The sequence below is a fragment of the Pagrus pagrus genome (genome assembly GCF_965226575.1).
Source record: "Pagrus pagrus genome assembly, chromosome: 1".
In the NCBI taxonomy this organism is placed as follows: domain Eukaryota; kingdom Metazoa; phylum Chordata; class Actinopteri; order Spariformes; family Sparidae; genus Pagrus; species Pagrus pagrus.
The window spans coordinates 260,325-284,668 of NC_140185.1; the positions used below are offsets into that span (position 1 = coordinate 260,325).

The window sequence follows — 24,344 nt, forward strand, 5'->3', positions numbered from 1 at the left end:
TAGAGCTGTTGCAATTTTTATAAAGTATATTGACTGCTTTTAAAAACCTTTCACCAAAACCAAAGCTGTGTATAGTGTTGAACATAAATTGATGACTTATTGTATCGAATGCTTTATAAAAATCGACAAATAAAATAAAACTATCATCTAAAATATAATCTTTATAATCAATCATGTCCAAAACTAACAATTTGTTATTACATATATTTCTGCCAGGCATAAAACCTGATTGTTCCTCATCAATTATATCTTCTAATCCTAGTTTTAATCTTTTAGCAAAGATCATAGCAAAAATCTTGGCATCATTATTTAATAGGCTAATTGGTCTCCAATTCTCAATACTTAATTTATCTTTTTTTGGTTTAGGAATCAATTTAATAAGTCCTTGTCGAAGAGTAGGTGGTAATTCTCCTTTGTCTATGGCTTCTTCGAATACAGCAACTAAAAACGGGGCTAAGTTTTTGATAAATGTTTTATAAAATTCATTTATCAGACCATCACTACCAGGAGACTTCTTGTCTTTTAGGGAGCCAATACACTTCTGAACCTCAATCAAATCAATCTTCCGGTCACAGGTTAATTAAAATCCTTCATCAATACCTCTGATGTCATTTTCAATTCCTTTAATAAATAAATCAATGTTATCTCCACTTTCATTATCATTAGCATTAGCATATTGTCTTCACATATCTGGTCATTAATTTAAAGTTTAGATAGGGAAGATACTTCATAGTTCCTTTTTTCTAAATTAAAAAAATATTTTGTACACTTTTCCCCTTGTTCTAACCATTTTCTTCTGGACCTAATAAAGGCACCTCTGGCTTTTTCTTCATACATTTTGTCTAATTTGAGTTGTAGAGCTGCTAATTCTACAAGTTCCCTTTCAGAAAGACCTACTTTTTCAGATAATCTAATTATTTCTGTAATTATTTGGGTTTTACTTTTAGCAATTCTCTTCCCAGTGATTATAGCTAAATTCCTAATCTCAAATTTCATTAATTCCCAACACTTTCCAAAATTGTTTAATGTATTAGCTTGTCTCCAATATTTTTCAATAATATCCTGGGTATCCTTTTTAAATTGTTTGTTCTGTAATAGTGTTTTATTTAATTTCCAGTAATCTCTATTGGAGTTACTTTTAAATAAAGCCACGTTGACCTTAATCATAACAGCTTGGTGATCAGTAAAAACCGCGGGCTCTATTATAATTGATTCCACTCTATTTTCAATGTCTGAGGAGATCAACCAAAAGTCCAAATGAGATTGTTGAGATTTGTCCTTGTTTGACCATGTATATGAGTTTTGGTTTGGATTTTTGTGTCTCCAGATATCAATGAGGTCCATACTACTACACATATTAACTAATTAATTCCCTACTTTGTTCTTTGGGGGCCATCTGTCCATGGAATCATCCAACACTGTATTGAAATCACCTCCCCATAATACCTTGGCAGTAGGAAATGTTAATAATAGTTGATTTATTTTACCTTCTATTGTTGAAAATAGAGTTTTGTTATTTTGTTTATTGTTATAGCCATATATATTAGTAATGACAAATTGAGAATGGTCAATGTCCTCTTTGAGTTTGGCAGCACTTTGAGACATGACGAGGTTCAGCGAGTGCGCATAACAGTGAACGAAGAGAGCTTGTGGTATTTTTTCTTTGACTTTAGCTTGGACCCCATTCAGTCCAGAGGCCATGACTGCAAAGTATTATCCACCTACCATTTTTGTCCGAGAGATGTTTAATTATTTTGCCTTTAAAATTCCCCTGTAATATAGCGACCCCTGCTGACCTGTCACTTCCAAATGATAACCACACATTTTTCCCCCATTGATTCCTCCAAAATGCCGCATCTGCTTCTGAAGCATGGGTTTCCTGAATAAAATAAAAATCAGCACCTTTGTTTTGACTATACAAAAATAAACACTTTCTCTTTAACAAGTTTCTAATACCCCTGGCATTTACAGAAAGAATGGAAATTGACATTAAGAACACAAAAAAAAACAGAAAAAAAAGAACTTTAAACAATCGGTAGTTTTTCTTCTCGACTGTTAACTGTAACTGCAGAAAACACTGCACTTATAGACCTTATTGCCATATTAATAACTTGTGTACTTCATAAAGCTATAAAACATATTGGAATAAAAGATTCCAAAACATAGCAGTACACTTTACTTCTGTTTACATTATACTTTACCTGTCACATTATTTTATTTCTTTCCCATTCACAAACGCCCTATTTCCAACAAAGTAGGCCTTGTCACCCCTCTTTCTTGCTGCTTCCACTGTTGGCCATAAACAACTGCGTGTGTCTCGGTCAGCTGCTGTCAAATCCTCTTTGAAGTGGAGTCGGTCGTTCTTCAGGTAGTTGTTAGCCTTGGAGCCTTTCCATAGGACATCTCTGGCCGTCCTGGATAAGAACCTGATGATCACTGGACGCGGTGGCTGGTCCTTTCCTCCATCCTTTGGTCTCCCTATTCTGTGAGCAACATCCACCGCAGCTACGACCAGCTCAGCCTCCTCGACAGGTAGCACAGCTCGACAGATGTCCTGGACTTGAGATTTGATGTTGGTATCATCTTTTTCGGGAACCCCGTGCAGTCGGAGATTATGACGTCTACTGTAGCGGTCAGTCTCATTCACTTTCTGCTCCATCTCGTTCACTTTCTTCTTAAGCAGCTCACATGAGTTTTTTAGAGCTATGTTTTGTTTTTTTAAGTCGACGACTTCTTGATGGCAGAAATTCAGTGACTTTTTCAAACCGTCAATTTGGACGGTGTTGTAGTGAACAGCTTTATCCGTTTTGTCTGCCCTTTCATTTATCTTCTTGATGACAGCTGAGATTATTGTGTAGCTCGAACAGTGACAATTGCTCTTGTGACTCATTCCAGCTGCTTTTGCTTTTTTTTAGCAGCGTGCTTGATTGGAATGTTCGGAAAGGAAATGCATTCGTCCCCTGAGTCAGCTCGGCAGGCATAAGAATGCATTTCTTTAATGTTTCGTTTATCTTTAACAGCAACCTCCATATTTTCGACCTGGGACAATTTTTCATCGTTAGCTTGCGGCTAATGCTAGTTCCTCTTCAATTTGTTATGAATGCGGTTATAGAAATAAACAGTTTGTGAGGGTTTTTAATTCTTCCAAAAGTGTTTTCTCACCTCGGTTGGCAATAAGAGAAGTCCAAAATAAAGTCTGTGCAGTAATTCCTACATGGAACCGCGGGCACCGGTAAAACACCCAGTAGGGGCAAGCGCAAATCGTGGCAGCGGCATCTAGCCGTGGCACTTCCGGTGGCACCGTGAGGTGCCGCGGCAGCTGTCGCTGTTTGCTGTGGAAACTTCCGGTGGCATCTTCAGGTGCCGCGGCATCTACCGACCTGCCACGGCAACTGAGGCTGATTGAGGCACTTGCCACTGACTTGCCGTGGCAGGTCGGTAAATAAAGCTATAAGCTATAAGCTATAAACTACAGCTGTTTGAAGCAGCTGCCACAGGATGAAGTGACTGTGGGGCTGTTAAAAGATAGTTTTTAATAAAAAAGCAATGATAAGAAAAAAGTGTGTTTGTGTGTGTGTGTGTGTGGGGGGGGGGGGCGATGTATAGAAACACACACTCTCTCTCTGTCTTTCTCTCTCTCGCCACGGATTTGCCACTGTCTGTAGGGATACCCAGTGGTTCTCAAATGGGGAATTAATTTCCTACTGTATAATTGGCAGACTCAGCCACCGCTGTTTGCCGCGGATTATACCGACCTGCCACGACGACTACAGCTGATTGAGGCAGTTGCCACTCATCCGCCACGGCTTTTACTAACCTGCAGTTTGTAATCACTGTATCTGAAATCAATAGGCAGACAAGAGCTTCAACCTTGTGTTATTTATTCATTTTTTATCATCGTTCATATTATGATATAGCCTACATGTTTTTCACTGTATGAAGTATAAAAAATACAATAAAAATAATTTCTCTATTGTTTAAATTTTGACTGTTTTCTTTTAATCTTTTTATAGGCTACTGTCATTGGCCGCGTTTCCCAGATTCGTTAAGAAGCTCTTAAGTGCTAAGATCTTCTTAGGAGCGCTCTTAAGAACGCTGTGAAAGAAGGATGCGTTTCCCAGAGTCGCTCTTAGCTTAAGAAGATCTTTCACTAAGAAGGAAATGTAAGATCGAGCTGACCCACTCTTAACAGCCTTCTTAGCGACCAAATGCTCAGTGATCAAGCGCGTCAGGGAAATTTATATCCTCCACTTTGCGAAATAATAAAACAATGCTCAGTGTTGAAATGCGCTCATAGCTGCGGACCACTGGCGCAAGAAAAAAAAAATAAGAACATGGTAGATGAAAAAAAACCTTTTTATTGAATTACACGTTTAACTTTTCCGCAACATCTGCATATATGAGTTTATAGTACTACACATAAGAAAAACAACAACCCTGTGGCATTTCACAGATATCAAGGGAACGGGTGTATTAAACTCAGCTGAACCTCATCCAGAGAGGCTTCACCTGCTACTCTGCGTTGCCAAAGTCCGCGCGTGTGAGAAACCACGGCTGCAATACAGCACATTCTCCCTGCGAACCAACAGCATCGCCGTGCGCGAAGCCAGACGGTTTACATAAATGCATACGTGCGTCAGCACTTCTCCCCACTGGACGTGCTGTCAGACCGGGCTGTCCAGGCAAAGTACCGGCTGCCCCGTGCGGAGATCCAACGGCCGTTGGATCTCTTTGCCTGGACAGCCCGGTCTGACAGCGCGCGCACACACACACGCACTTATGCGCTGATAAAGAGGTGGGTGATCGATCTGACTGGCATCGATTGATTCAGCACAGCAGCAGCGCGGTGGACAGCTCCCACTAAGAGCTTCTTCAGAAGCTTCTTTGGCTTGATCTTAAGGTTCTCCTAAGAAGGCAGTTAAGAACGCATCTGGGAAACACCCGTATCTTAGCGCTCCTTCTTAGCCGAACCCTTCTTAAGAGCCTTCTTAAGTCCTTAAGAACGATCGATTCTGGGAAACGCGGCCATTGTTAGTTTGTCTTTATCTTTCTGTTTTTGTGTAATGCCAACCAACACCCATTACCTGATATTTGCTGATGCATATACCGAAATAATAGCAAGCTACTGAGCAATGGCTTCATTTTGAGTCCACTATGTCTCACCGGCAATATTTAATCTCAATAAAATGTCAACAATTTTGAAAAACATTTCATTACCATAGTATAGCTAAATGATTTTAATAGGCCTACATTTTTCAGTTTATTGACAAAATAATGGGTTTTTTTAATGGTTGCCAGATTTGTGTTTACTGTATATAACATTTTTGAGAAAGAGACGGCAGGAGATACAGGGCATCAAAGGCAAGGTAAGTAGGGTATTTTTCAGAAATGTAATAGGCCTAAAGGAAGCTGTAGAAGGAAACAAAAAATTCCAATTACGATTAGCTTTTTCAACAAAACTATTTCTGCTTGGACGTTTTTGTTTGATTTGTAGCTTAAATATTTAAATTAGCATCCAAACCTGGCAACCCCGCCGGGCGTCAACTGGATTATACCAAAGGGGTGACCCCTGTTTTTGTCGGAAAAGACTTTAAGACGTGGACCGAGCATTACCTGTCTCTGGCATTTCAAGCCCGATATAAGTACTGTATAAAACGTGGTAAGTAATGTCATTTAATCATATATGTGCAATTATGTTTTGGGAAAAACAGTGTTAATATGGTTATTTGAATTGAGTTGTCAGTAATGGCCTAATTAACAACCTGAAGAGCAACACTGGTCAACTTGTCAGTTTGTCTAATCAGATTGACCCTGAGGACACTTGTAGAACGAGATGTGTGATTACAAATCTTTATTGTAAAACATCTTTACATCACTGTAAAATGTCGAAGTTTGGCAGAGTATTAAGTGCACTATACATCTATGGGAGGAGAGAGGCAGACACATAGAGAGTGGGGAGGGGGATGGGTCACTGTAGTTCATTTAACACCTTTGCACACAGCACTGAGCCACAGAGTGAGATGATTATACCTATAGTTTAAAGTATTCACCCCAAATCCATTGTTAATTGAAATTCTGAAATTAAACTGATTCTTGTGTTATCCATTATAAGTATATAGCCAATTGGGAATATTTATTTTGTAGGACAAGTGTCATTAATTCATTTGTTCTTCTTGAAGACCATTTAAGTATCCACTTGAAGGCTTCGTGTGTTGAGAATATTGTCTGTTTTTGTTAGGAAAAGTGTTGCAAATTTGACAACAAGATTGGGCCTACAAGATCAACATTCAAGGTCTGATAGGTCTGTTTTCATGAAAAACTGTCTGGAAAATGGAAGGTGAGAATGACTAATTATTATAGAACATAAATCACTCTTTTACAAGTAGATGAAATTAAATACTGTAAGATATACAATCTGAAAATAATTAGGCTGACTTATAGATACAACAATGACTTGTGGGATGTAGTGCTGATTACATAACCTACATTGTTAATGTTCACAGGTTCACATCAGACATTTTCTGATGTGAATTCATTACTGGCCTGTGCCAGTCAGGAATGTGTCTTCTGTCAGCAAAAAGAACTTGCAAACAAGGACCACCTTTCCAAAAAACATCTCAGAGATGCAATTTTCTTTTTGGAAAACAATCAAGGTATGGAGTATAATTGAACTATAGAGAGATGCATGATGTGATTTATTTAATTTTTTATTTTAATATCTTAATGCATTGTATTACATCTTCAATTTTTTTCCAGAGAAATTTGTGGTTGCCTGCTTCTGCAAGGACAGCAACCAACTATCCAGAAGCCATTGCCCATTTTGTAAATTTCGCATTTTAACTAGGTCGGGCATTTTCATAAAGCATTTGAAAAGCACACATGGTAAGTGTTCTGTTGCAGCATCTACAAACTTTTTAATCTGTGTCACCAATAGAAGTACACATGAAGCCATGACAAATAGAAATATAAGGGGGGGGGGGGAACCATCAAAGTATCATAAATATCAAAATCAATACAGACCTTTGAATTTATATCACGATTTTCTATAGGACTGTTAAATTTTTCACTGCACCAAAGTCCTTGCACTGTAAACCATAAATTTGTTGTCACTGTGGCCTCAACTTATTGTAAGTCTGTAAGTGCTCATTGCGTAGGACATCACCGAACAGTACTGTATTTGATATTGGTCAGCATAGCTTACTGATATTATTCTCTTGGTTATATTTTGTTCTGATTTTGTCTTAACAAGTCCACTTAGATCATATGACATATAGAAATATCTACTCCTGTTTGTCACATTTTCACTATGTCTATCTCTTACAGGTATTGAATCAGACAAAAGACAAGGTAATACAGGACACAAAGTCTTTGTCACTTGTTGTTTTTGTTTTAAATATAAAATAGTAATATATAAGCTATGTAAAATATGTATATAAATTAGTCCCCCAGAAGGATCACTATGCCCATGCATTGTCTTTAAGATGTGTTCTGAAATATGAAAGGCCCCATGACACATTTAGTATCAGTAGCATGCATGGACAACATATTCCATGACCCCTTTTACCATTACACATTGTAGAAACACATTCCATTGAACCTGTGGCAAGAAATCTGCATGACATTTACTCATAACTTGATAATTATGATGCCAGTGAAAATATCATTCATATATAATCAACTCTTCCCCTCAAAAAATTTAAGGGTCAGGTCACCCTCAAGCATTCACCAGCAATGTCACATATTGCTTTTCCAGCAAAACTGAAACAGAGTCATGAGAGACTGTTTCTATACCCAATAACCCACACTTTCAGAACCACCTCCAAGAAATATGTATAGGGCAGATGTCTGTGTAGAGCAGTGTTCCCTGACAATGGCAGTTAAATATTAAAGATTTAAAGGCCCTTATTAATGTTTACTTCTTTTAGATTATTAGCAGTGATAATTATTGTTGTTTTGTTGTTCTTTCTGCAGAGAAGCCAAGCACTTTTAAAGAGAAAGCGTGACACTCTCAAAGATGACTCCACCGAGAACTTGGATTCAAAGCCTGACCATTTTGCATGTCAACACTGCAAAGCTGTGCTAAGTTCAACCAAAAACCTGCGACGACACATCAGAGATACTCATAACCTTGACACTACACCCACGATATGCATTGATGTGAAAAACAGAATTCATGTCACTCCAAAATATGACCCATTCATGTCATAAAGTCAACAAATCCACCAAAAATTGACTGCGAGGAAGAGAAGTGCCGTCAGTTCATGCGAATTGCATGGAGTTCCGGAAACCCTGGAAAAGAATGCATACACCTGGAAAGAACTAACAGAGGAAAGCCGTACACCAAACCAGCAGTCCTCACATCCACATCACTGCAAGACATGCTAAGCAAAGGGCTCATGTTGTCTGAGTGGGGTGTGAAATGTGAGGAACTGAACAATACTGCAAAGAACCTTGGAGTGGACTCTGTTTTTCCAGTGTATCTTAAAGATGAGGGGTACTCTGAACAGTGGCACTTCTTTTCCGTCTACACAGATGAAACAGACAACTGGTGTAAGTTTGGGAGGACACGGGTGACATTTGATGCTGTTGCAGGACAGTGGAACTGCCGGTGTCGGGGAACCAGTAAATCACACCGCTGCATCCATCGCATTATGGGAATGTGGTTTATTTTCCAGGAGTCACCAGGCACCCTAGTGGCCACCGCAGACATCCAAGTTGAGGACATTGATGACTTGGAAAGTCACATGTTCGAAAGCAACATTGCTTGTGTGCCACACAATGTCAACACCCAAAAGATCTGTGTTAAGACAGAATATCTGCTTAACCATAAACGCATCCCACGTCTGCAGGAGTTACCTCTGGACTTAAGGACTCAGGAAAAACAACCACCACCCTTTTATCCCCACAGAAAACACCTGCCCCTACTGTCCAGGGCCTACCCCTCCAGCACTCAATCCCTCGACTATTCTGACTACCCAAGCGATGGTGTATGGCATGAATTATGTCAAAAAAGGTAAATCAATGACGAAGTAACTGTATTGCCTTTCCATGGATGTATCCCTCATGATATCATATTTATATTTGGCTTCACACACATTTAAATGTAAACACTTGAAGGTTGTGAATTTATATAATTCAGATTTTTCACATTCAAGTTAACAAACACAAAAACAACTTGTCTTCAAATTAACAGGTGTCTCTGTTGCGGTGAAAGAGTGTCCATTGTGTGCCAATGTCGTGAGATTCCAGGAGTACTCCTCAGGATTTCACAACTTTAACAACCGGATTATTCTAACTCTGCCACTATGTGAGCTTCTTCTGTCAGGTTTGGCGGTAAGGCAGCCTTAATTGACATTCAGCATTCACACACACACACACATACACACACACACACACACACACACACACATACATATATACATACACACACATATATATATAGTTGTTATGTTAGGGATAATGTATAGTTCGGAGGTTGTTATGGAGAAATAAACCCCGACAGGTTGTATGGAACCCTGACGCGAAGCGTCGCATCGGGGTTCCATACCTCAGAACTATACATTATCCCTTACTTATTTAGATTCCATACATTGATAATGCATACATCTTTACTTTGTTTTACAATTACAGAACAAGACAACCAGTGGACGGATGCTTGACACGTTGTCATTTTTTAATGACAACCGCTACCATTACCAAGTAGTGAGAAGAGCTTTCCACCACTTTTTGTCACTGACAAATTTCCAGTTTGACTATTCTTGCTACCAGTGTGGATACCACCCAGCAGTGGTAGTAGGAGATGCAAACTGGAAACTGGCCTTTGATGTACCACGTAAGAGTGCTTTTCCTTTCTGTAATTCATCTATAAAACATTATGTTAATAATGAAGACTCACATAACTGATGCACATATAAAAGGTGTGCCTGTATGAAGGATGATGGAGGAGGATTACATGTTTTATGAAATACCTTCTACTTCCTGCTTTTGCTTTGTTGGGGTTGTCATGCCTTTGTAATTATTTGAAAAACTTAATTTGCAGTTGGAACATTTAAGAGGCCTGACCCAGACTCCATATCTGAGAAAGATTTGGAAGTGGACATCCTCAAGGTGTGGTCTGATCTGGACAGGTCTTTGATTGCAGAAGGCCTCATATCAGGTTGGTGCAACACAATAACAGCTCTTGATGTCATCAAAACTGTAAAAAGGTGTTTAAAGTTCTTGGTCAATGTTGCACTTTAATGTTCGTGTATGCAAAAGCAATACAATCTTTGAATATATGACTTAACAGTGTTATGTTTTATAAAAGGAACATCTGTGGCAAACCTGTACCACACATCAATAAGACATTCTTCTTTGGCACCTTGGATGGGACCGCACACAAGAATTGGAAGTATTCTTCCAAAAACAGAGGTGAAGAAGGCATTAAAAAAGAAACCCACTGACATCAAGCATCCGACCAAAACAATCAATGAGGACATCATACTTGATCTCATAGAATCAAAGAAGGTATACATTGTGCTTGTTTTACTGTGTTTATCAGCAAGCATGTATAAACATATATACATCAAGTTTGTTTAAACATCATGTTATTTTAATGTGTCTTTTCGATTTACAGCCTCAAAAAAAGGACCTTCAGGAAGCTTGTCATGCCCTTGGTGTGTCCTCAGAGGGATCAATTGCGGACATGATAAACAGGCTTCAGGAGCTCCTGAACTTCAAGGATGTTTACCCCAAACCCTTTGTGAAGCTTCAGAAAGCTGGTGGTGAGAACTAGCTTAGTATATGACTTTTGAAATATTTCTTAATGTCCAATAACATGATTGGGCTGTAAAATCTTTTGTGCTATTCTTTAGGTGGTGTCCTCCATTTCTCTTGTGTGCACGGCGTTGTGTACTACTTAAACTTTCTCTTCTGGATGGAGTCTGCAAGAGACCACGCAGATGGACTGCTCAGCTTTAAATACTTCCCAACTTGTTACATATCAGATGTAGCAGGACAGGTTGCAAGGCACACCAACAACCGTACCAAACAACTGTTCTTTAAAGACAACGATGGAAGACTCTGTGCCCCGACATCGGACAACGTACAGCGGGCAGCAAAAAAAGAGCTAGTGGTTGACCTGCAGTGGGTGAAGAACCTGAGGTCCGCATTACCACTGCAGGAAGAACCAGACAGTGACCGGATGTCAGCCAAACATCCAATCACAGGCACCAATGAGCGATACTCACTCTATGACAGATTCCATCAGAGCAACCACAAATGTCCAGAAGAGAAATTAAGGAGCCTCAACATCTGTCCCACCCTACGGACCGAAGTTAATTCAGCAGTTGCTGAGCAGTTCAACCGCGAACTGGCAGCTGTCAAGTACTCTCTCTGTCAAATGAGTGAGCCACATTTCAAGCAGATAGTAAGGGTGATGATTGACCACCACAATGACAAGATTAACAACAGTTTTAAGGCTGAAATGGAGGCCCTATGTAAAACCCAATTGTGTATTGGTGTGCGTGGGATGCTGGGACTTCAGTCTGCTGGTAAGTTTGGTCAATATCCAATATTACATAGTAATATATCCAATCGTTATGGTGTGGCCCAAACAGGTGAAAAGATAAATGTAGTTACAAATTAAACATGTTTTTTCTGAAAAGTATTACTTTGTTCCTTGTTATTCATTAGAGGGTAAGGAAACTCTCTTTCCAAGGTCAGATGGTACTGTCAACATCCAACCGGACAGCAAGTCTTCATTCATAGCACAATCGTATGCTATTGAAGATAATGACAAGGTAATTAATAGATCGCTGAGCCATTTTCCTTCAGTCTAAAATCAAGTAATAAATGGAAGGTGTCAACAATTACTATTTTGTCATAATCTGTGTGTTAAGGCAAAACTGAAGGATTTACTGTCTGGGTCGCATGATGAGAAGCAAATACTGACTTATGCCACAAGGAGATTTCCAGTTACAGTCAAGGACATTGTCTGTGTTTGCCCACTGGAGTTGTTGAGTCAGTCTTCAATGGTTATGCCATGATTGACTGATGATGTAAGTTTAACAAATAAATCTTGGTTTTGAACTAATATACAATTAACTGAACTGCAAAGACATCAGTGTTTGTGAAGAAGAAATGTTTACTTTATACTGTTATCACAAAATCTGAATTGTATTCTAAACATTTTTAAATTCCAGGCAGTTAACTACAGAGTGGCAGAGCTGGCACAAGAAAACATGGTGATACATTTAAATTTCCTCCCTTTATGATTTTGGAATGTTTCTTTAACTTTTTTTAAAAACATGAATGCTATGTTTTCTGTTACAGTGTGGATCTTTAGGTACATTTGACTTCGTTTTGTGGCACCGCGAATGGTCAAACAGCGGGGGAGTCAGCGACCGAGAACTGAAACGCGTCCCTGTAGGTCCTTTTTTGACTCTTTTTTTGTTTAATACAAAACAAAACAAAACTGTACAAAACAAAAATGTTATTAACCAATGTTATTAACATGGACTGTGCTGTACTACCTGATGTTATTGTTATGCTGTAGGTCTCGGACAAGCTATTTCTCCCCAGAATTGTGGGTCATTCTTCTCCAGAGACAGGGAACCATTTCATTCTTTGGGTGAGCCACCACTGATTTAAAGCTTATAATGTATATTTTTACTTATATAGAATTGGATAGGTAAAGGTTAGGTCTGTATGATATTCCTTATTGAAGTGGTTTTGTTGAACTGCCTACATGAAATTATACAGAATGAGCTAAATCCCTACATTTAAACTGTAATGTCAGTTGTAGGGCTGCCACAAACGATTATTTTGATAGTCGACTAATCACCAACTATGTTTTCGATTAGTCGACTAATCGGATCATACGTAAATTGAATGTATAACATACAGTTCATCGCACCAGCATGCAGCTGCTCTTATAAAACAATCATTAGCTTTCAGCTTGAAGTGTTTAAGGTATATGCTAAACTAAAAATGAAGACAATTAAGATGATAGTTCATTAAACCTTTAATGAAATATGCTTGTAGCAACAAACAATTGTAGCATAAAGTGCAAACAGCTGAGTAAACGGACAAGGCACTGGCTGACCTAAGGAATTATTGAAGTTTTGGTCTCACTGACTCAAATATAACAAAAGTGCATTTTGTGCTCAGTGCTCACAACTGTATTCAACTTTACTACACTCCCAAACTGCACAAGGCTCTTGTTCCTAACGCCAGGTTCAGACAGGACGCGGAAGCGCCCCGATCGGCTGCGAAGTCATTTTCATTTCGGCGCCCATGTTAACCGATGGTGTCGTTCACATAGGCAGCGCCGAGGCGCTCTGCCCCGCTGCCAGCGCGCGCCGTGCAGCGATCGTTTCGGCGTCTGGTCTAATTTTTTCGCGTGCCGCGGCCGAATGTGTCAAGCCGGGCAGGAAGTCAAACAAAGCAACAACGAGAAATCCTGTCGATTTTCAAAATGAAACACATTTCAAAATAAAACTATTTTCGATAATTAAACACCCCAATTGACAGAAAACTACTATTACTATGAAGTGGACATACATTTACAGTCGTCAGGAAAACATGGCGTAATCAAATCGTCATCGCTAATGTTAACGTTTACAGCTATCAATATGAGTAAGTAGTAAGTTAGCTCTCTGATTACGCTAATGTTAGCAGCTAACTAGCCAGTTAGCTTAACGAGACGACGGCCCCTCTTCATCGTCGTTGTCAGCCACAACGTGCTTCCTTTTCAGGAGCTCGTGCATCACACTTGTGCTGCCGTGAAAGGCAAGTTCTGTCTTGCAGATATTGCATTGCACACTTTTTTCTTTTGTTTTCTTAAAATGCTCCCACACTTTTGAGCTCCGTTGCCGCCGGGTAGCCATGATACCAGAGAGCCCGTCTGGCATAACTTCAGGTGACACCACGGCTGACCCAGATTACCACTACTGCGCATGTGTGTCAAGGACAGAAAGGCAGACGCAGCAGTGGAAGGTGCTGCAGCAGTTTTGAGAGAGAAAACAAAGTTTAAAAAAAAGAAACGACGCGTCGACTATTAAATTAGTTGTCGACGATTTTAATTGTCGACATAATCGTGACTAGTCGACTAATCGTGGCAGCCCTAGAGCTAAAGCTTTATCTTATTTCTAGGAATACAGTGATGACAGATTTATTTCCTTGTAGGTGTTTGACTTCAAAGCAAAAGAGATACGTGTATATGATTCACTTGCTTCCTACACCAAAATCAGCATAAAAGACATGGCCCTTCTAAAGTGAGTCACATAACATACAACATTTATAATGTATTGGTAAGGTAATATGACAGTATGATAATACCTATTGCCACCTTTTATTTTTTTTAGCAACGTCTTCAGATTTTCAGGCGGCCTTCAAGACTGGACAGTCACATATCCCTCACAGTGGAAGCTGCAGGACTCTGTTAATTGTGGAGTATTTGTGTGTTCTGTAAGTCCCAGTTATATACTTGACTTCCTGTTTAGCATTGGTGGTCTGTGGGTTTATCAAAATCAATCGTTTTGCTACTAACTAGGCTGCTGAAAATGAGGTGCGAAATCTTGAGGCCACTGCGGAGGCTCTGACTCTCAGCCAGTGCAGGGCTCTTCGTCTGCACCATGCAACACAAATGATCAAAAATGTGAATGCTAAGGTTAGACTACTTGATCTCTTCATGTCTCAAAATCTTTACTGGTAATAAAGCAAATGCTTAGGTTACAGCAAAGGTCTTTGTCACACAGGACTTCCCACTTACTGCAGCAGAAATGCTACAGATGGAGCAGGAAGAAGTTAAACTCCAGCAAGCTGAGGCCAAAAAGACAGACTCCAGCAGCCATTGCCTGGCATGGCAAATAAAGTCATGTTTGTTCCAGCGAGCAACTGGGACAACCAGGTATGTACATCAGAAATGACAACCTGGAATAATTATGGAATTATGGACCAATTTTGTAGTACTTCTAAAGATGAAGTGTGAAGTATTAGTGAAGTTGTCTCACTTCTGTTTTTCACCAGTGTCTTCCATGACCACATAAAACACTACGCATGGGTACAATGCACAGCTTGCAAAAACTGGCTGCATTTTCAGTGTGCTGGTGTGGAGGGCGACTGGACTTCAAAAGATTTCTTTTGTGGATGCAACCGTGTCCCAGATGTGTAAGAATTATGTCATACATATCAGACCCATTTCTGCCACGGAAATGAAGCAATAATTGTTATGGCTTTGTTTGTTAAAGAAGTAGAAAAGCAGCCAGGAATTTCCCTTAATGTGTCCAATTATTCTTAGAAAAACATCTTTTACATCATTTAGGTTAGCATGAGTAGGCATTATTACTGAAAACATTCAAATTTCACCTTGTTACACAAAGCAGGTTTTTAGCCTGTAGCTACATATGAAAAGGCTAGAGGCTAGTTATAAATAATGTACACTTTGATATATTCGGTCATGTAATGTGAACACTGTCAAAGTTAGACATGTTAAAGGATAACTACCGTTTTTTACAACCTGGACCTTATTTCTAGCAAAATATATGATCATTTACTCACCCAGATAACTTTGGTGTCATTTGAAGTCGTTCGGACGATATTAGATCCAGTGTAGCGCCGATATATCCATATAATGCGAGTGACGGGGCAGCGACACAGCCTCTATATAACGCATTATCTGTCACGAAACTAGTTCATTTCACCAATATTTTGTCATGATACGCTAGTGCTATTCCCCTCTGAGTCCGGGCTCGTCTGTTATCAACATCCATGGTCAAACTAGCAGTAGCAGCTACAGGTAAACAAGCCGGGCTGTCGCGGGTGCGCGCGCAGCTCAGAGACGACATCCTCCAGGTCAGAGGTAGTAGGTCAACCTACAGACCCCGGATGTTGACAATAGACGAGCCCGGACTCAGAGGGGAATAGCACTAGCATATCGTAACAAAATATTGGTGAAATGAACTAGTTTCGTAGCAAATGCTGATAAAGGCTGCGCTTCGGTGCCCCGTCACTCGCATTATATAGATATATCGGCGCTACACTGGATCTAATTTCGTCCGAACGACTTCAAATGACACCAAAGTTATCTGGGTGAGTAAATTATCATATATTTTGCTAGAAATAAGGTCCAGGTTGTAAAAAACGGTAGTTATCCTTTAAGATCTTGGTCCAATTTGGGCATTTCTTTTGTCTTTAATAGAGACGACATCCTTGAGTCTGTTAAAGCAGACCAAATTCTGACAGATGAAGACATAAAGGTAACAGCATCAGCACAGTGAGCTGTACATTTTTATGGCATTCATTACTTACACAAACTGTTAGGCTGTAATCTTCTAATTAATATCAATATGTCTAATATTATAGGATTTGGAGAGAGACCTACAGAGTGGACATGTTCTGTCCAACAGAATGTATCTGTGGAAGCACAGAGGATTTGATCCAGCCCTTCGAACACACTTACAGTGAACATTTCACTTTATTCAGTGACACAAAGGTATGTACGGTGTTCTCTTTTTGTCTTATTTGCACACAGTCCTGTCTTCAAATAATTGCAAACAACAGTATGTGAGTGACCAATATCTGGAAATCACGACTTTCTAGAATTTATATTCCAAAACATACTTAAATTTTTGTAAAGATTGTGTAAGTAATATATGACAACTTTTAGGGAAGAAGTCTTTTTTGACAGAGAAATGCTGGTGAATGGGAGGAATGACATGACTTACCAAATGTTAAGTAACAGTACTTTTAGGCAGAGGATGGGGGAAAGAGAAGAACTGATAAATATTGACAATATTGTTTTTCCACGTTTCATCTTTACTTGTTCACCCAGACAGAAGAATTTATTGAGCGACTGGAAAAAATCCTGTCAGTGCCTAGACCTGTAGCAGAGAAGCAGCAATTCCTTTCACAGGTCATTTTGCCAGAGGTGAGCTAAAACATATTATTATTATTACTGTTATTGTTGTTGTTGTTGTTATTGTTGATTATCATGTTTGTTTTGTAGATTTTGATTAAGTGGTTGCAAAACAACAGCAACATGTGCCGATACCAAGCAGAATCTTTGCTTATGAAGAGCACATCTTCCAAGGACAAGACAAGGTAATGGTTTGTGTTGTGGCTGTGCATGCACAGCATTACTTTTATCTTTTCTGTCTGTCTTGGCATAAATTACTTTTGCAGATCAAGTTAACATAATTGCAGAATGTAGCATGGATTCATTTTCAGATCCTTGTCTTTTACTGTTTTTCCAGAGCTGCAGAGATCACAACGGGAGACACAGAAAGCTCAGAAGAGGTAAGACATTTCTAAACACAATCAATCAATCTCTCTCTCTCTCTGTGTGTCTCTCTCTCTCTCTCTCTCTCTCTCTCTCTCTCTCACACACACACACACACTCTCTCTGGAGAATAATCATGTGAAACATATATTTCATGTATGAAAGTGTCAGTGTCATATATATATATTATGAAGACATAAATACAGGCAGATTTGATGTGGGTACATAGATTGACTGACTAACTTAATTTCTGCACTCAGCAACAAAAACTAACTATATGTGAAGTTGCTCTGATCCACCTGAAAACTGGGTTGCTGAAAGTACTAACTTGCTTCATACTATTAAATGCAATACACAGCAACAACAAAATTGTTCTGGTTTTACGGCTTTGCCATCACAGCTGTTCAGTGGCCAGAGCCCACTTCACTTGCTCAAAGGCGACACCTGATGGTGGAAGTTGTACATAACGTTCACAATCACGAGAACATTAGTTTGACATTATGAACTTTGAAGCTTAGATAGACACCTGTATGTGTTGGCAGATGAAGTATTTCATATGCAAGCTCAATCTTGGAGGTGAATGAAGTGGATGTTTTAAATACAGAATTTAACAACTGTAAGGTCTTGAAGTATTCCGTTTAAAATTATGCACTGCAAATGCTCAATAATTTTGAGGCATTATTTGAGAACAACACAAATATGTAGCCTACTATATACTTTGACCACACTGAATTTTTTTGTTTTCTGCAGGAAAATATTCTTTTGAGATATTGCATGACTGCAGCTGACTGGTGCAGCAAAGAACATTTTGAGGGCAGACTCCAACCTCCTGCTGTCCTTTCAATGGACAAACTGGAACAAGCGGAGATCCTCAGTTCACTAAAACAATGGGGAACTGACCACAGTGATGAAGATTCTCCTGCACAATTCTTCACGTTTGCCTTTGAGAAAAAACAGGACTACGACCAATTCTGTGCAAAAATGATGGATGAAGCAAATTATAAAGTGTTTGCCAGATTTCAGGAAACTTAAAAGCTTAAAACAACAGCAATAAAAAGACTGAACAAAAAAAGCTAAATAGTGTCTTCTTTACTGTGCTGTTGAGACTGACAGAACAAACAGGGAAAAAAGCTACCCACTCACACAAAAATCTCAACTCTAGGTTTTTTGATTATTAGGGTTCAGCAGCAAACTTCTATAGCCCACCCAATCCCTTCCCCCCCGCACACCCCCACCCCCACCTGGGGATATTGGCATTCTTAAATTCTAACAATATTGACAGCTTTGATTGTGCTACATTTGCACGAAGTCTTGATTAAATCAAATTTGCCATCAAAAACTAGCCAACATAAAACCAAAGTCACCTCATCCTGTGGCAGGTGGGTGGCAACGGCAGGTCGGTAAATGCCGTGGTAGGTGGGTGGCAGGAGGGAGAGAGAGAGAGAGACAGAGAGAGAGACAGAGAGAGTTTCTATACATTGACCCCGTGATTTTGGCATTCATAAATTCAACAAATATCTAGTGCTCTGATACTGCTACTTTCTTATGTGCTAAGCCTTTATGGTTAAATCCCTTTTTATTATCGATTTAACAGCCCCACAGTCACTTCATCCTGTGGCAGCTGCTTCAAACAGCTGTAGTTGCCGTGGCAGGTTGGTAAATGCCGCGGCAAGTCAGTGGCAAGTGCCTCATAAAGCTGTAGTTGCCGTGGCAGGTCGGTAAATGCCATGGCAAGTCAGTGGCAAGTGCCTCATAAAGATGTAGTTGCCGTGGCAGGTCGGTAAATGTCGCGGCAAGTCAGTGGAAAGTGCCTCAAACAGCCTCAGTTGCCGTGGCAGGTCGGTAGATGCCGCGGCAAGTCAGTGGCAAGTGCCTCAAACGGCCTCAGACGGCCTCACCTCACGGTGCCACCGGAAGTGTCACGGCTAGATGCCGCTGCCACGATTTGCGCTTGCTCTTTCTCGAAAGATCTTTAAAAAAAGATTGACGCTGGTGGTGGAGATTGAAGGGGATGACAGAGTGACGATGATGGAGCTCCTAAGAAAAGTAAAGGGAGAATGTGGAGAGTTGATTGGGTGCAGATTTAAAACACCAAAAAGCTACAAGCTAACTATGAGGGACAACATTGAGAAAGCAAAAATCATGGACAGACTAAAAATCAAAAACAATGTAATCATGGTGAGGGAATTGGGCATAGACAAAATGGTGGTCTCTTTTATTAATTTGCCCACTTATATTGAGGACATGGCAATACTGGAGAAATTAAGAGACTGGGGAGTCAAGCCCATATATATTGTTAGATACATGCTTTAAATGTGGGAAACAGGGCCATTAGGCCTGGGAGTGCACAGAGCAACAGACTGCAGGAGGAGGCTGGAGTAAGGAGAGGTGTAATGATGAGAAGCAGAGCCACGGTGAAAGTGGTGAGGAGGAGTGGGCCGGCAGGAGAGGAGCAGAGTGGGGCAAGAGAAACAGGAGACGATGAGGAGCAGATGCGGGAAAAAAGAGGAGCAGGATGGAGCGGGAAGGTGGAGAAGAGAGGGAGATGAAAGTGACTGTGAGCAGCGTGGACAATGTGGCGGATGGAGGAGAGCGGCGCGGGTGAGAGAGGGATGGGTGGGGGATTGGATGGGGAGACAAGCGGGGTAAGTACGGGGGGACAGGGGGGAGGGAGAGGGGGGACAAGTGAGGGTACCGGGTGAGAATGACTAGGTTAGAGTGGACAGTGTCTGATGTTACGGACAGTGAGGGAGATACCATGGAGAAGGTGGGAGAAGTGAGGAAAAGACCCATGACAAGGCGTCAGGTGAAAAGGCTGGACAAATCGAAAAAGTACTAAATCATGACGGGTGGCAATTTTGGTGAAGAGGGGAGTGATTGAGGATGTAAGAAAGAGTGTGGATGATGGGGACAGGAGAGTGATTGGGATTACATTTGAACACATGGGGGAAAAGTTTTAACTAATGAATGTTTATGCACCGAATGAGGAAAGAGAGAGAAGGTGGGAGTGGGAGGAATGTGTGGTGACAACTGTATGATTGTGGGTGATTTTAATGTGTGGTGGCAAGGTTGGATGCTTTATCGAGTGTGTGTTTCAGGAGTGATTCATCCAGAGGTGTGCTGAGACAGGTGATGAGAGAGAAGAGACTGATTGATATGTGGAGAGATAGAAATCCAGAGGGGAGGACAAGAGGTGACGGGATGTTAAAACAGAGTATTAAAAACAGGATAGATTTAGTTTTGGGAGCAAAGGGCATAGCAGACAGGCAAACAAATTGAAAGGAGGGGAAGTGTTGTGTAGTGTTTGAATGGTGGTTTAGCGAAGGATGAAAGGTATAAAAAGAAAGTGAGAGAATGTATAAACAGGAGAATGAATGAGAGTATGTGTGAGGAGGACATCGGGAGGTGGTGGGAGAGTTTAAAAGCAGCGATTAAAAAGATGAGTAGCCTAGTTTATAGCAGAGACAGGAACAGGAAGGAGAGGGAGAGGAAGCTAAATGAGGCAAAGCTTTGCGGAGAAAAACAGCTTTGTAATGACTTAGTTGCCACAGCTGGAGACTAACGTTAGCTTACTTTAACTTTAACGCTAATTCGCGGGGAAAACACTGCATATTCTCGGTCGAATAACTCACACACTATGCATCCTAACGACATATAGAGACCATTAAATAGAAAAGCTTTCCAAATGTGAGGCAAAGCAGAGAAAAACGGCTTTGAAATTATTTAACAGCCAAAAAAGTGTTGTGCTCACATCACACGAGGCACCATAATGTAGTGCTTAATGCAAGAGTTTTGGGTTAAATTTGGCTATCAATAATAATTAATGATTATCAGGGATAATTATTAATTCTGATTACTAATAAGATCCAATTTACATTAGATCACCTTGGGGCACCACCCTTGAAGAAGGGTAAATATAGCCAATTCACCAAATCAGTCGCAGAAAAGGTACTAAACTGTTTGTAACTCTGATCAATAATTAACTTAATAACTACAACCAATATTACCATAACAGCTAGTAATGGTCAAAGGATTTTGGAGCTATTGACAGAGTAGAGGTTGGCAACATTCACTCTTGTACAATATTAAATAGACAACATGTGGGCTAAAAAGTCTTTTATTCAACACAAAGATGAAAACACACTAACTAACATGTACTATATACAGGTGTGTGTGTATGTGTATGTGTATGTGTATGTGTGTGTGTGAGTGTGTGTCTGGCAGAACAAAGAAACAATGGTGGTCACTGATCTCGCATGTGGGTGTGATATGCTCCAGGCTCAAGGACTGTGTGTGTGTGTGTGTGTGTGTGTGACGTGATGCCAGGTTATAGAAGATGGTTAGTTGCATGCAAAGACCCTGAGTCTGTGTGAAGCATCATTCGACTAATGTCGAATTAGCCATCTAGGAAAGCAAACTACCAATAACCTGACCTGAGATCACAATAACACTCAAACAGTGGACACACATAAATTGAACACATATGCATTACATCAACCAGAGTTTAAAGTCCTGTGCTTAGCCGTGCTATGCTATGCTATCTAAGCCCAGTTCAACGTTACCAGTCTTTGAAGAAAAGGTGCTGGTGGTTGCAGGAGAACGTTGGGATTCCAATGTTGAATGCTGTTCTTGCTGTGCAAGGACTGATGAAAGTCGGCAGAGGAGGAAACGGTTCGCTCCTTTCCTTTGCAGGGATAGCGGCTCAGTGCTAACTTGCTTGATGTTCCTCAGATTGTGAAGTTAGCTGGCAAGCTTTGCGTCGCAGCTGCTGGTGCTAACTGATCAGGAATACTGGCAGGACCTCATGTCGCTGCAGTGAGGAGAAGTTCTTTGGGCCTGCTGCAAATGAAGCTTGCAGCTCTCCGCAGCTGTTAGGCCCAGAAGAGATCTTGAGGGCAGGCAGCCCCGTGGGGGGGGGGGGATGGAGAGGAGCCCTTGAGGATAAGAAGTTGGAGGAGAAGAGAGGCGTGAGGAAAAGAGAGCTTGTGGAGAAGAGAACTTGTGGAGAAGAGAGCTTGTGGAGAAGAATGCGGAATTCTGGGACACTGAGTTCAGTTCAGTGAACTACTCTAAATCTAAATATGATGTCTTTTTTCCCCCCCCCCTTCTTTTTATCAGAATACAGCCCTGCCTCTCCAAGCCTTTTGGAAACACTTACTCCCACTCCTCTTAACCCAACTCTGGTTTGGCCACCTCCGTGGTCACCTTCATCATCACCGCCATCATCTCCATCATGATCTCCATCATCATCTCCTACGCTTTCATCTACTATATCGCAACCACATTCGTCGATGCAGACGCCTTTTTCATCTCCCTCCGCTCCATCTCTGCTGGTCCGGACCCCTTCACCTCCATTATTTTACTCAGAAGGTGTGATTAGTGACACACCGGATGTGACTAGTGACGAAAACAAAGGCGCAGTGTCTATCGTGTTCATTGAGGGGGTTAAAAACGTGGTCCTACACCTCCTCAACATTGTTGTGTACCAGTATTGGGAGGAGATCTGTTATGGCTGTCAGATCAACCACCCCAGTCAGAAGCATCATGATTGCGTGTGGGGAATCCCTGACTTTTTCTATGAGAACCGGTTTGACCAGCTTACAGAGAGACTGTGGACCGGTCGTTTTATCCCAGCCATCCAGCTCTACTTGTCTTCAAAACACATCTATGTCGATAAAGACAGAATCAACGGGGCTGTAGAAGCTATTCTATATGAGCTGAAATCAGTCGAGAAGATCACGGATAAAATCAAGGAAATGTATGACACAAAGATTGGTGATTGCTATATGGAAACGGCACAACTACGAGTCATAAGTGACTATTGGAGAGGACAAGATCATTGAGATGTACTATAACAACTGTTGATGCCACTTTACATTGGTGTTGTCATATGTTTTTTTTTGTTTGTTTTATTTTCCTTCTTTCTTTTTTATTTTTGTTTTGATTATTCTTTTTTTTTCTGTTTTTTTTTTTTTTTGTTTAGTGTGTGTTTGAAAACCAAAACAATTGTTTAACTGTGAAATAAAAGCCTGTGTAAGAAACATATTCTGACCATTCCAGTCTCATCACTATCATGGAAAGCACACTGCAAAAGATTTATCATGATCCTGCTCATCCGGGCGGACTTGGAAGTATCTACAAGCTTCGCAACGCCGTCAGGGAATCTACAGGGGTTACACCTAGGCTAACCGATGTTAAACGTTTTTTACTGGGGCAAGACGTCTATACACTTCATGCCAAAGCTGCGAGACATTTTCCTAGGAACAGGGTTTTGGTTAGCGGTGTTGATAAACAGTTCCAGATCGATTTAGTGGATATGGGGGAATATTCTACTGAAAATGATAGTGTGAGATACTTACTAACCTGTATCGATGTGTTTTCTAAATATGCATGGGTCAGATGTCTTAAAAACAAATCAGGCATCTCTGTTACAAAAGCTTTTAACAACATTCTGAGCGAGGGTCGTATACCTGCAAAACTCCAAACGGACAAGGGTACAGAGTTTTATAATAAACACTTTCAACAGTTGTTAGATCAGTATAAAATCACCCATTTTTCAACACTAAATGAGACTAAGGCTAGTGTGGTGGAGCGTTTTAACAGAACCTTCCAGACTCGTATGTGGAGGTATCTATCATCTGTTAATTCACGTAGATATGTAGACGTGGTCCAGGACCTTGTTGATGCCTATAACAATTCTCATCATAGATCGATAAAGATGACTCCCAGCTCTGTAAATAAAGACAATGAGAAAATAGTCTTTAACAGTTTATACAAGCTGAAACCGCCGAGAACATCATCCTTTAAATTTAGTGTGGGGGATAAAGTGAGAATTTCAAAACTTCGTGGGGTGTTTAGAAAAGGCTATGAACAAACCACACAGACGAATATTTTACAATAGCCGCGTGTATAGCAAGAGACCCTCCTGTATATAGACTATTAGATTGCGCGGGAGAGGTTGTGAAAGGGACATTTTATGAGCCAGAGCTACAACTAGTGATTATTGATAAAAACAAAACTTTTAAAATAGAAAAAATATTGGCCAGAAAGAAATTAGGTCGTAAAAATATGGTCTTAGTCAAAT

General features: G+C 40.4%; 2 protein-coding genes and 1 long non-coding RNA gene across 3 annotated transcripts; all 3 read left to right on the top strand.

Annotated features, from left to right (window-relative positions):
* Positions 1–9,173: 9,173 nt before the first annotated feature.
* LOC311266925 (uncharacterized protein) lies at positions 9,174–10,774 on the top strand (the record flags this gene model as incomplete). The annotated part of the gene is made up of 5 exons (XM_084369617.1): positions 9,174–9,333; positions 9,631–9,832; positions 10,040–10,156; positions 10,307–10,506; positions 10,616–10,774. Exons 2-5 carry the CDS (start codon positions 9,652–9,654, stop codon positions 10,772–10,774), a joined length of 657 nt encoding a protein of 218 aa, XP_084225743.1. The 5' UTR covers positions 9,174–9,333; positions 9,631–9,651.
* Positions 10,775–10,955: 181 nt separating this feature from the next.
* LOC311255987 lies at positions 10,956–12,397 on the top strand. The gene is made up of 5 exons (XR_014622426.1): positions 10,956–11,531; positions 11,674–11,780; positions 11,880–12,038; positions 12,183–12,224; positions 12,313–12,397. It is a non-coding gene; the product is annotated as an uncharacterized lncRNA (long non-coding RNA).
* A 180-nt stretch (positions 12,398–12,577) lies between these two features.
* LOC311266986 (uncharacterized protein) lies at positions 12,578–15,154 on the top strand (the record flags this gene model as incomplete). Its single annotated transcript, XM_084369749.1, has 6 exons — positions 12,578–12,610; positions 14,167–14,255; positions 14,346–14,448; positions 14,534–14,650; positions 14,739–14,890; positions 15,010–15,154. The coding sequence occupies exons 2-6, from the start codon at positions 14,242–14,244 to the stop codon at positions 15,152–15,154; spliced, it is 531 nt and encodes a 176-aa protein (XP_084225875.1). The 5' UTR covers positions 12,578–12,610; positions 14,167–14,241.
* Positions 15,155–24,344: the final 9,190 nt, after the last annotated feature.